Source organism: Dromiciops gliroides, chromosome 6, assembly GCF_019393635.1.
Source record: "Dromiciops gliroides isolate mDroGli1 chromosome 6, mDroGli1.pri, whole genome shotgun sequence".
In the NCBI taxonomy this organism is placed as follows: Eukaryota; Metazoa; Chordata; class Mammalia; order Microbiotheria; family Microbiotheriidae; genus Dromiciops; species Dromiciops gliroides.
In genome coordinates this window covers 69,452,090-69,464,292 of record NC_057866.1, presented here as the reverse complement: position 1 = coordinate 69,464,292, position 12,203 = coordinate 69,452,090, and the positions used below count along the sequence as shown (strand labels likewise).

General features: G+C 39.9%; 1 protein-coding gene across 1 annotated transcript in view; it reads right to left on the bottom strand.

The window, feature by feature from the left end:
• The window catches only part of SEPSECS (Sep (O-phosphoserine) tRNA:Sec (selenocysteine) tRNA synthase), a 71,894-nt gene extending 60,632 nt beyond the window's left edge, over window positions 1–11,262 (bottom strand). Inside the window, exons 1-4 of the mRNA XM_043973054.1 lie at window positions 11,050–11,262; window positions 8,079–8,233; window positions 3,567–3,685; window positions 3,256–3,414 (exon numbers count right to left, since the gene is read on the bottom strand). Of these exons, the coding sequence (XP_043828989.1) occupies window positions 3,256–3,414; window positions 3,567–3,685; window positions 8,079–8,233; window positions 11,050–11,163 (547 nt within the window). The 5' untranslated portion in view covers window positions 11,164–11,262. The remainder of the gene's footprint in view (window positions 1–3,255; window positions 3,415–3,566; window positions 3,686–8,078; window positions 8,234–11,049) is intronic.
• Window positions 11,263–12,203: the final 941 nt, after the last annotated feature.

The window sequence follows — 12,203 nt, the reverse complement described above, 5'->3', positions numbered from 1 at the left end:
ATGCAGCAATATCCTGAAGATCGTTTTCAGCATCTTGATCACCCTATCCTAGATGATCTTCAGCTTATCAATATCCTTCCTAAAATGAGGTACCCAAAACTGAACACAGTACTCCAGGTGTGATCTGAACAAATACAAAAGGTATATCACTAGGGGGGCAGCTAGGTGGCGCAGTGGATAAAGCACCAGCCCTGGATTTAGGAAGACCTGAGTTCAAATCCGGCCTCAAGACACTTGACACTTACTAGCTGTGTGACCCTGGGCAAGTCACTTAACCCCCATTGCCCTGGAAAACAAAAAAAAAAAGGTATATCACTTCTCTAGTACTGCCACTTTTCTTAATACCGTCAAAGACTACATTCACTTTTCTTACTGCCATCACTGCCAACTTATAATTGAGTTTATAATCCACTAATTCTCCCAAATCTTTCAGACTGTTGTGTAGTCATGTGTCACATCTTGTAGCTGTGAAATTGAACTTTTCAAACAAGTATAAGACTTTACATTTATCTGTACTAAATTTTATCCTACTAGATTCAGCCCAATGTTCTAGTCTGTCAAGAACTGTAACCAAACTCAGTCATGCAATGTATTAAGTTATCTATCCCTGGTTTGAAAATTTGACAAACGTGCCATCTATTTCTTTATTCAAGTCATTGATTTAAAAAAATGTTAAACATCAAAAGTACCAAGAAAAGCACAAATCTTTGGGGCAGATTCCACTAGAAGCTTCCTTCAAAGGTGACAATGGGCTATTAATGACTACTCTTTCAATTCAGGCATTGAAGTAGCATCAAATCCACCCAACCATGCTATCATTTCTGTCATCTCTTGTAATAAGAACGGCATGGGAGACTTTTTCAACTGTTTTGCTATAATCCACATATTCCCATGATCTACAAGTCTAGTAACTTATCAAAAAAAAAAAAAAAATCCGTGAGGTTAGTTTGTCCTGACTCGTTTTTGATGAATCCTTCACCCTCATGATATAGCCACTTACTTTTCTGAATACTAACATCTCTAACAATACATGCCAGAATTCTGACAGGAATCAGGAATCTAAGTCATATTTAGATGGCCTACAGTTTTCAGATGCCACTCTTCCCTTTTGTGAGCATCAGAACTTTGCCTTCAGTTTGGTGGCACCACTCCAGGACTCCATAATCTTTCAAAGATCACTCACACTGACTCAGCAGTCATTCTCACATATATGTTCTTTGGTATCCTACGATACAGTTCATCTGAGACTAGTAAATTGAACTTAACAAGGGCAGCTAAGTGCTTTCCATCTCTCAACTTAGCATAGGCATCAATTCCCTATTAGCTATTTTTGCTCTGTTCTTTCCAGTCCAAAGATTCCGTAAGAGTTGAGAAGCTCTGTCTTTTCTCTATCATTTCTTTATCATCATACCATGCAATCCAAGTAGTGCGTTTTTCTCTTTTCCAATTCTCCTTTTCCATCCAATATAGCTAACAAAATCTTTTTTGTTGTCCTTGGTTTTATTTGTCAACATCAGCTCATTGTGAGCTTTGGTTCTTCAGGTACTATTCTTACAGGACCATGCCACATTTAGGTATTCATTTTCCACTACTGACCTTTGCTTCCATCTTCTGTATCTGTCTTTAAAATCTGTGTTGATTGATAATTTTCCCTGTGCATCTGCATCCGTCTTTTTTTTCAACTCTACCTTTCCCTCATTGGAAGTGTGAAAGTCTAACACGAGTTGGAATTACCAAAACTATAACAGAGAAATTTTGCACTTAGTTTTACATCCTCTAACACCTTTAGAATACAATAAACATGAACTTTAGACCACAAACCACATTACCATTTGCAAAAGTAAGTATATCTTGAATTCTTTCAAAGAAATGGCATTTACTAAAATTGCATAGTAAGAACAGTAGCTACAAATCATTCCTCACAGAACCTGGGGGTTCACTCTCCTGCAAATACAATGGCATGAAAACAGTTATCCTGAATTCTTAATGAAAAGTTTTGTCATGGAATCAGTCTTTGGTTTCTGACCTTGAAATCTATAGATGCTTTCATGGCAATAAGAGGGTTTTTTTTGCATTACTCCACAAATATGAATCAATTCTGATAGAAGTGGAATATTTTTATGACTTGATAAGTAGTTCAACTACAGAATGACAGTAGAAATATAGTAGTTCAATTAATTTGAGACTATTCAAAAAAATGCTAAATTCTCTAACTTATGATCTAGGCCTCTTTTAAGCAAATATATAGAAATCCCACTCTAAATTTGTAACACTATTTGCTCAGTTTTGATCTTTTATCCTTCTTGAAAATTGTGGAAGTGATTCTGCCTCATCAGATAACCTTAAACTGAGTCCACTTCTTAATTTCCTTGAATATCATAACCCAGTCATCAGCCTTTGTTTCTCTTCGAGATAGTAGGGCATAGCAGAGAGCTGAGCTTAAGAGCAGGAAAACCTGGGTTGAAATCCTATCTCATGTACATACTGAGATCACAGACAAGTTTCTTAACCCTTCTCATCCTCAATTTCCTCATCTGTAAAATGTAGATAATGATAGTACCTACCCCACAAAGCTATTGCAAAGCTCAAATGAGATAACGTTTGTAAAGTACCTTCAAAACCTAAAGTTGGAAATGTTAGCTACTATTATTCTTATTTTCCAATTTTTCAATAGTTGAAAGGGTACCTCTTTGATTCATGGTAATGGTATTTTAGCTTTGTTTTAGATGTATATATGTACTTAGTTTTTATTGTATTCTGTTTAATAAATTTTTAGGTTTTGATTTATGATTCTAAACAAGTCTAAAAGACTAGGTAATACTAACCTCACGACATGGATGATCTGTCATTTTTATCAATGTAAGAAATCTTTCTAGAAATGCAGATTTTGAAGATAACATAGTAAATAATTTTTAGAGCCTCAGGCTCAGATAGGTTAAGTGACTTTCCAATAGTCATATGGCTAATGTTGAAGTCAAGATTTTAACCCATTTTTCCCAACTCCAAGTCCAACATTCTATCTACTAAGCCACACTGTCTCTCAATATAATAATACTGATACAACATTAATAATATATTCTGGGGCAGCTAGATGGTGCAGTGGTTAAAGCACCGGCCCTGGATTCAGGAGTACCTGAGTTCAAATCTGGCCTCAGGCACTTGACACTTACTAGCTGTGTGACCGACCGTGGGCAAGTCACTTAATCCCCATTGCCAAAAAAAAAAAATAATAATAATAATAATATATTCCATTACCTGCAGTGATCATGGATTTAAAGCATGACTTTTGATCTATCCGTGGCCAAATAATATATTTTGCTTTTGGTCTTTTGTGTCGTAGTGTCAAGAAACACAGGGTTAGACTCATACCAGTTGCCATTGGAACAACAAAGCAGTTAGCCACTGAACGAACGCCTATAAATAAAGAAACAATCAGAAATTACGTCAACTAAAAGTACTTCATTGAATCACAAATTTAGTGCTGGAAAGAGCTCAGAGGCCATCTTGCCCAATTCCCTCATTTGTAGCAGGTCAGCAAAAAGTAGCACAATTAATATCATACACACCAGCCAGCCTTATGATGTCCAGAACTAACAAATTGGCTATTTTGTTCAAAAGGCTAGAACCTGCAGCTTTGGGTTGCACAGCAGCAATATCACCTGATCTTCCAATTCCATGAATGAACCTAAACAAAAGAAGGGTCAATCAATGGGAAAAAAGTCTTATGCAAAATAATTTATGTACATGTATGCAAACAAGATAACCTAGAAAATTAGAAGCAATAGCTAGGTTTTAGGGATAGAACCTGAGACTGAAAAGGTACCTAGAGAATATTCAGTTAAAATTTTTACCAGGTATGAGAATCTCTTCTACAATATTCCCAACAAGTATATTTATAATATGGAAACCATAATAATTAAGTGACCAATTAATCATCTCTGAAAAATAAATTTTCCCTTTTAATTCCTCCTTTTCTTAATCAGGAGAATAAGCTAAAATTTGGTCAACACTCTGGGTACTAAGGAGGGGTGAGTAACATTTTAATTTTTTTTTTGGATGGCAATTTTCTCCCCAAATAAAAGAAAACTGCTACCTTGTTGCTGAAGCCTACAAACAGAACCAGGATTAGGGTAGAAAAAGAAAGCAAGAGTCTTAAGTTATAAAAATGACGTGAGGATAAATCAAAGGACCCTTTTAAATTATTACTTTTTAAATTAATATTATTTAATGCCAGAAAATGCTGAGCTCCATGTTGTGTTACATCAAGTTACATGTGTTACACAACAGGCTCAAAATTCAAGCAGGGAGTACAAACATAGGGGTGCAATTTTCATACCCTTCCTAGGGTGCCTTATTTAAGCTCTTATGGGGCAGGATTTATTTGGACCACTGACCTGAGAAAAAAATTCAGCTAGGTGATATAGCAGTGCTACCCAAACTTTAGCAATGAAAAAAGTTCCAGTTATTACTATGATAGTTCACAATACTATAGTAGCATCATTATAAGAAAACGGTGGCAATCCAGAAATATCACTACTAAGTATATATCCCAAAGAGATCAAAGAAAGAAGAAAAAAACCCAATTGTACAAAAATAATAACAGGCACTTTTTGAGGTGGCAAGGAACTGGAAATCAAAGAAATGCCCGTAAATTAGTGAACAGCTGAAGAAATTGTGGTATGTAAATATAATGGAATAATACTATACTGTAAGAAATTATGAAAGGAATAGTTTCAGAGAAAACCAGGAAAACTTACATGAATTGATCAATAAGAAGTAAACAGAACCAGATGAACAACATATATAACAACATTGTAACAAGTCTGAAAGACTTAGTTTATGAGCTTTGTTTTTCTTTCTTTTTTCTACAGGGCCAGTTGTATACACCCAAACAACACAGGCTCCATAATGTCTAATGATCCAAATGTTATCTAAGTAGAAAAATTCTAATATTTAGAAAGGAATAGGTGAATAAGGATAGCATAACATGAAAGCCCTTAATCAAGATTTGGCAGGTCTTCTCTGCAGAGAGAATAGTTCCTTCAATCCTAAAATACCTATACCAAAGAACTGTTAAAAGTAACAGAAAAAGATTTTAATTTATAGTAATTTTTTAATCTTGGAAGGATGGTACAATAGAAAGAGTAGTGGATCTTAGAGCCAGGAAACCTGGGTTCAAAACCTTAATTTGGATTCTTCTCAACAGCCATACAATGTGTTCAGGTCACCCCCATTCCTCCAAAAATCTTTCCCTTGATCTTGCATCAATCTATCTCCTTCCTCCTCTTCACTGTAAACTTTTAGAAAAACTAGAAAACTAGAAAAACTAGAAAAACTAATATACTCTTGCTGATTCCATTCCTCTTCATCTTTCGATCAACCCCTTGCATTTTGGATCCTATCCTCATGATTCTGCTAAAACTATTTTCTCATACCGTTCCACTTACAGTCACCATCCTAGTTCAGGTCATTATTACCTCTAGCCTAAACTACTGTTGATAGTAGTTGGTCTTCCTTTCTACAATTTATCACATCACCAATTATCAAAATAATTTTCCTAAGGCATAGGGTTAAAAATGTTACCCCTCTGCTTAAACACTTTCCATGGCTCCTTACAACCTATAGGTAAAAATGCTTATTCCTTTGCTTAGTCTTCAACAATTTGACACTAATATACCCTTCTGGCCTTATTTCTCATTTCTGATCTTCATCAAATCCATACCAATCAAAATGGACTATTAGCATGGTTCCCCAATATTGTTTTCTTCCATCTCTAAGCATTCATGTAGACCCATCCCTCTCCCTAGAATGTATGCCCTAATTTTCACGGGCTACTTCCTTCTTGATTTCCCCATTTCAAAGTAATCTATCTGCAAATTTCACACTGGTCTTTTGCATTTATCATAATCTCTCTTATATCATACTCATTTAGATGCACTCTATCACCCCATTAAACTACATGTGCTTTGAGTGCATAGGCTGTTTCACTCTTCATCTCTTTACCTCTAGCCCCTAGCAGTGTCTTACTCATAGCAAACATTTAATAAATGTTTGAAGAATTGAACTGCGATACTGGTATATCTGACTATACACAAAAAAATGCTCCTTGAAAAGTTGTTCCTACCCCCCCAAAAAAAAATAGAGGTCAGAAAAGTTGTTCCTAAATTAAAGCATATTATAAATGGAATAGAGGTTCTCACAATTTGAAATAATCACTAATTTCTTTTTTTAAAAAATCCCTCTGTAATTTGAGTAACCATTTCCTGATATGCTACTCAGGAGGTTTTTTTATATCAGACTGTGATAAAGCAGAGTATACCAGTGATGAGTTTCATTATGATTTTAAAAAACAACATAGTCCATTAATAATAGGAATCCATTAAACTGTGAGCTCCTTGAGAGCAGGGACTGTCTTCTGCCTTTCTTTACATCCCTCGTGTGTAGCACAATGCCTGGCACTTAGTGGGCATTCGATAAATGCTAGCTGACAGACAACATTCAGTTTGTAAATGATGATGGGATCATTAAGATGAACTCTAAAATTTTATGCTTCAACAATTACATCTTTATAGTGCAAAACCATTCAAAGTGCCTTCATATACATTATTAAATTCAATGTTGCTATCAGCCTAAGAGTATATTTTCATTATGGTGAGTTCCACTTATAACAAAAATTTTAATAAACTACATTAGACTGAGTATGTCACCTACATTTGCTCCCAAATTTGACTTAAATAAACACCTGTAATAGTGAAGTTTTATATAAGGTATAACTATTTTTTCCTTTCAAATAGATATTTAAAAACAATATGTTTTTTAGGCCCAAAGGGCTATAAGCTGCATGCCCTTTGAACCAGCAGTACTACTACTAGGTCTGTTTCCCAAAGAAATTAAAGAAAAAGGAAAAGGACCTATAGGTACAAAAATATTTATAATAAGCAGTTCTTTTTGTGGTGGTAAAAAATTGGAAATCTAGGGGGTGCTCCATCAATTGGGCAATGGCTGAACAAGCTGCGGCATATGATTGTGATGGAGAACTATTGTGCTGTGGGAAATGATGAGGGGGTGAGTTCAGAAAAACATGGCAAGACCTATATGAACTGATACAAAGTAAAGTGAGAAGAACCTGGAGGTCATTGTACACAATAACAGCAATGTTGCGATGAATGATGATTAACTGTCAAAGACTTGGCTACTCTGATCAAAACAACAATCCAAGAAAATTCCAAAGGACTCCTGATGAAAAAATGCTATCCACCTACAGAGAACTGATGAACTCTGAGTGCAAACAAGTATAATTTTCTCACTTTCTTTATGTTTCTTGCTTTTCTGGAAATATAGTTAATATGGAAATGTGTCTTACATGATTTCATATATGCAACTGACATCATGTTTGCCTTTTTTTTTTTTTTTTTTTTTTTTTTTTTAGGCAATGGGGGTTAAGTGACTTGCCCATGGTCACACAGCTAGTAAGTGTCAAGTGTCTGAGGCCGGATTTGAACTCAGGTACTCCTGAATCCAGGGCCGGTGCTTTAACCACTGCGCCATCTAGCTGCCCCCTGTTTGCCTTCTTAGTAGATGTGAAAAGGGATGGGAGGAAGATAATGTGGAACTCAAAATTTAACAAGAACACTGAAAATAAATGATAAAATTTTAGAAATAGTAAAAAAAAACAAAATAGATAAATGAAAATATGGTTTTCACTTTAATAAGAAAGTATTAAAACCAAAAGATTTAAATGGCCCATGAATCTTTACACTTAAACCTAACATTAACTTAATCCAACAAATAAGTAGTAAATAACGTGAAAAACCTCTAAAATTATAAGGTGAGTCAGTAGAAAAAACAGTTCCATTTACTAAAATGAAATTTAGACTTTTCCACATGTACTCAGAAAATGAGATGCAGTTGAATAAGAACAATTTTCAGATATTTACTTCTAAATCTTTCTCAAAAAATTGGAAAATAAAAACAACCATATAATTTGGTGTTTAAAACATTTTAAACATTTTACAAAGACTTTAAAAAATTAAACATTCTTACAGAGCAATACATAACACAGTATTTTTAAAAATTACCTGTAATGTCGACGGGCAACTAACCCAGATGCTACTCTACCTTCCCTTTCTCCCACACCACAGTTGCCCAGGAAATTGTTACTATCCATAATGGCAAGTTCATGAAGAAACAGCTCAACAGTACTTTCATCCCAACCATCTTCTGGACATTTACCCTTTGGGAGAAGAAAATATGTTTTGAAAGATATAATTAAGGAAGTTGGCCTTCAGAAGCTAAGTGCTACTACTGTGCTCCTTTCTAAGAGTTTTAGTGCCATTTCTATGTTCTATATAGTGGATCAAGTGCTTGGAATCAAGAAGACAAAGGTTCCAATTGCACATTTTTGTTATTCAGTTATTTTCAGTCATGTCTGACTCTTCATGACCCCAATTGGGGTTCTCTTGGCAAAGAGTGGTTCACCATTTTCTTTTCCAGTTCATTTCACAGATGAGGAAACTGAAGCAAACAGGGTTAAGTGACCTGAAACGAGGTCACACAGCTAGCAAGTGTCTGAGGCCACATCTGAACTCAGGAAAATGATTCTTCCTGACTCCAGGACCAGCACTCTATCCATGAGCCACCTAGCTGCCCATCCAATTCCACAGCCAATACTTAGGAACTGTGACCATTAGCATTTGCTTATAGTTAACAACTTCTGTGAGCCTGAGTTTCCTTATCTCAAAAATACCTCTACCACCTATTTGTACAAGGATACTAAAGCTCAAATGAGATAATGTATATAGAGTTAGCATCCAACTCTTCATGACCCTGTGGACCACAGCACACCAATACTATCCATGAGGTCTCCTTGGCAAAGATATTGGAATGGTTTGACATGTTCTTCTCCAGTGGATTAAGGCAAGTGACTTGCCCAGCATCACACAGCTAGTGTCTGAGGATGAATTTGAATTTAGTTCTTCCTGACCCCAGGCCCAGCACTCTAGGAACTGGATTCCAAGTCATCTACCTATCAGATATTATTTTTATTTTTAAAATGCCTAAGATCAAAGTTTCTTGTATTCTTACTACACTATCAATACCATGGAGAATGTGGATAGGCAAAGAAAGAGATGATGCTAACAATTAGGACTGTTCCAATTCACTTCCATTAATTTTAAATGATGTTAACTTGAAAAACTAGAAAATCAAACACCCTCAAGAAAAAATATTAAAATCAAGATATTAATAGGTAACATTTACTTACATGCTTTCCATACAAGCATCTGTGCAGAAAAGCACCTAACCTAGGACACTGCATGTGGCAGTTAAAAAATGTATGTTGAATTGAACATCCCTGTGAGATAGGCAGAACAAGTATTCTTTTTTTTTTCAGGGCAATTAGGGTTAAGTGACTTGCCCAGGGTCCCATAGCTAGTAAGTGCCAAGTGTCTGAGGCCAGATTTGAACTCAGGTACTCCTGAATCTAGGGTCAGTGCTTTATCCACTGCACCATCTAGCTGCCCCAGAACAAGTATTCTTTTAAAACAGGAGTTCTTAACCTAGGGAGGGGTCTTAACCCTCCAGGTAGTTTGTGAATGGATTTCAAGGGGTCCATCAACTTGAATAGAAAAAAACACCTTACACTAACTTCAATTATAATTTTTTTTTAATTCTTAAAAAGGGGGTCTATTTTCACTAACCTCTGAAATTTAGCATTTCCTTCCATTATAATTTGGGGGGCAAGGGGGGGTAGGCACTTGGGATTAAGTGACTTGCCCAGGGTCACACAGCTAGTAAATGTTATGTGTCTGAGGCCGGATTTGAACTCAGGTCCTCCTGACTCCAGGGCCGGTGCTCATAGAGCTCATAGAGCACCGGCCCTGGAGTCAGGAGGACCTGAGTTCAAATCCGGCCTCAGACACATAACATTTACAAGCTGTGTGACCCTGGGCAAGTCACTTAACCCCAATTGCCTCACTAAAAAAACAAACAAACAAACAAACAAAAATTATTCTGATCCGGGGTGTACAGGCTTTACCAGATAGCTGCCAAAGGGGTCCGTGACACAAAACGTGTTCAGAACCCCAGGCTAGCCATATCTCCGTTTCCCACCAGCAGCATGCTGCCACATGGAACTTCACCATCCTGACACCTGGTACTGACCCTCTTCTGAGGTGGGGGCAGAGCAGAGGGCTCCTCCCAAAGCCTCCACCGAAGGCAGGCACCACCGGCTGCAATTCTTTGGGTTTCTCCATAACGGTCTGCACCAGGTACCTTCCCTTACTCCCCCCTCCCCCTTTCAGCTTCCTTTTGTGCGCTGTTCAGACTGTAAGCTCCTGGAGAGCAGGGACTAACCCTCTCTTCCCACCCCCCTTTTTGCATCCCCAGAACCTGGCGCCTAACATTGACAGACTTTACGATGCCCTTCGGTTCTCTATCTCCACCTAGGCCGATCAGCGGCTCCCCTGTACGTTAAGGTCTGTGGGTACTGAGGAGTTAGGGGGCCCAGAATCCCAGGCTCGGGCCACTGGGGCGCTCGTCCTTTCACGCTTGTTTCCCACTCTGTTTCATCAGTGGGGCTCCGAGGCTCCACTGGGGAGAGGTGACACGCCCACGGTCCCACAGCCGGGGTGGAAGCCGCGCCTGTCTGTGGGGCCCCTGCTCTTCCCACTGTTATTGGGGCTCACTCTCCGGCTATAATTATTCACTGTCAACCTGGGGGGGGGGGGCGTGGTATCCCCGGCGCTTCCCGGGCACGGCGCCCGGATACAGCAGGCGCCTACTCAGTGCTTGTTGACTGACATCAGGGCTGGGCGCCCGCTCCTCGGGATGTCCTCGGTGACCCGAGGGGTGGACTTCGCCCTCTACGCCTGACTGGTGCCAAGTTCACTCCCCTCGCCTAGAGGCTCTCTAGGCCCGGCCCGGCCGGGCCCCCCAGGCCCGGGAGGCCGCGGAGACAGCGCCCGCGCTGGGGGCGCTCGCCTCCCGGGGCTCAGGGCCGGGCTTCCCTGACCGGCCGCCGGCCCGGGGGGCGGGGCGGGCACCCGGTACCTTCTCCAGCAGGAGCCGTATGAGGTGCTCGTGGGAGCGGCGGGCTTCACAGCCCTGCCGCACGTAGGCCGGGGACACCAACCGCTCGCCCGCCGCGAAGTTCTCGCAGTTCATGGCGCCCACGGCCGCGGTCGCGCGCGGGGAAAGCGACTCGGAGACTGAGGAGAAACCAGACGAGATGCGAGCGAGCGTAGACTGCGAGTCAGCGCCTGACGACGGGGACGCAGTGCACGTGCGCGTGCGCGAGCGCGCGGCTTTCTTCCCCCCTACCCCCCCTTCCACTCCTTCTGTCCTCGGCAACCATTAAGACTAGAGAGGAATGGAGCATGCGTGATGACTCCCGGGAAGTATGGCGGAGGGGGAGGGAGGGGGCGGGAATAGGGCGGCAGGGCCCTACCCCTTCTCCGGGAAAACTCTTCTAATTGGCTGAAAGCTTTGATCGCTCCCTAGTAGTTCTAGAACCACTATTATGCCTCCACAATTCCTGCTCCTTCAAGAACAACCAACACTTCTGGTGGAATGAAGTAAACAAATGTTTCCCACGTTACTGTTGGCAAACACAGGGATCAGAAATCACGATCAATCCCCTGAACAGGGAATCAAATCGTTTAGCATGGGAAGCCCCTTCCCCAAAAGGCGAGATTAGTCACCAGGGTATCCAGGATGCGAGGCTTCCATCTCTCCAATCCGCTATGCACAGATGGGGAACGCCCATCCTTTGTGATTGCTAAGGAACCCTGGAATCAGCTCTACCTGGTGCAACATCAGTGGGAAAATTGGGGCAGCGAGGGTGCCCTGAAATCGGTAGGAATTCAAATCTCACCTCAGACAGGTCACTTAACCCCAATTGCCTTAAACATATGAAGCCATCTCCAGGCATCCTGATCTATATCTTGCCACTGGACCCAGATGACTCTGGAGGAGAGAGTGAACTTGGTGACCTTGCACAATCCTCCATCACTTGCATCCACTTCACTGCAAGTCATGACATCACTCCGACGTCATGGTCTTCTTTGAGAAGGAAGAACAAACAACAACAATTTGGAAAATTAGGCATTTTTCATTCATTTGGGTTTTCCTGTGTAAATTGTTGACCAATACTTTTTGAGGACCCACGGATTTGACCAATCAGGTTTTGCCCTATCATGCTGGGG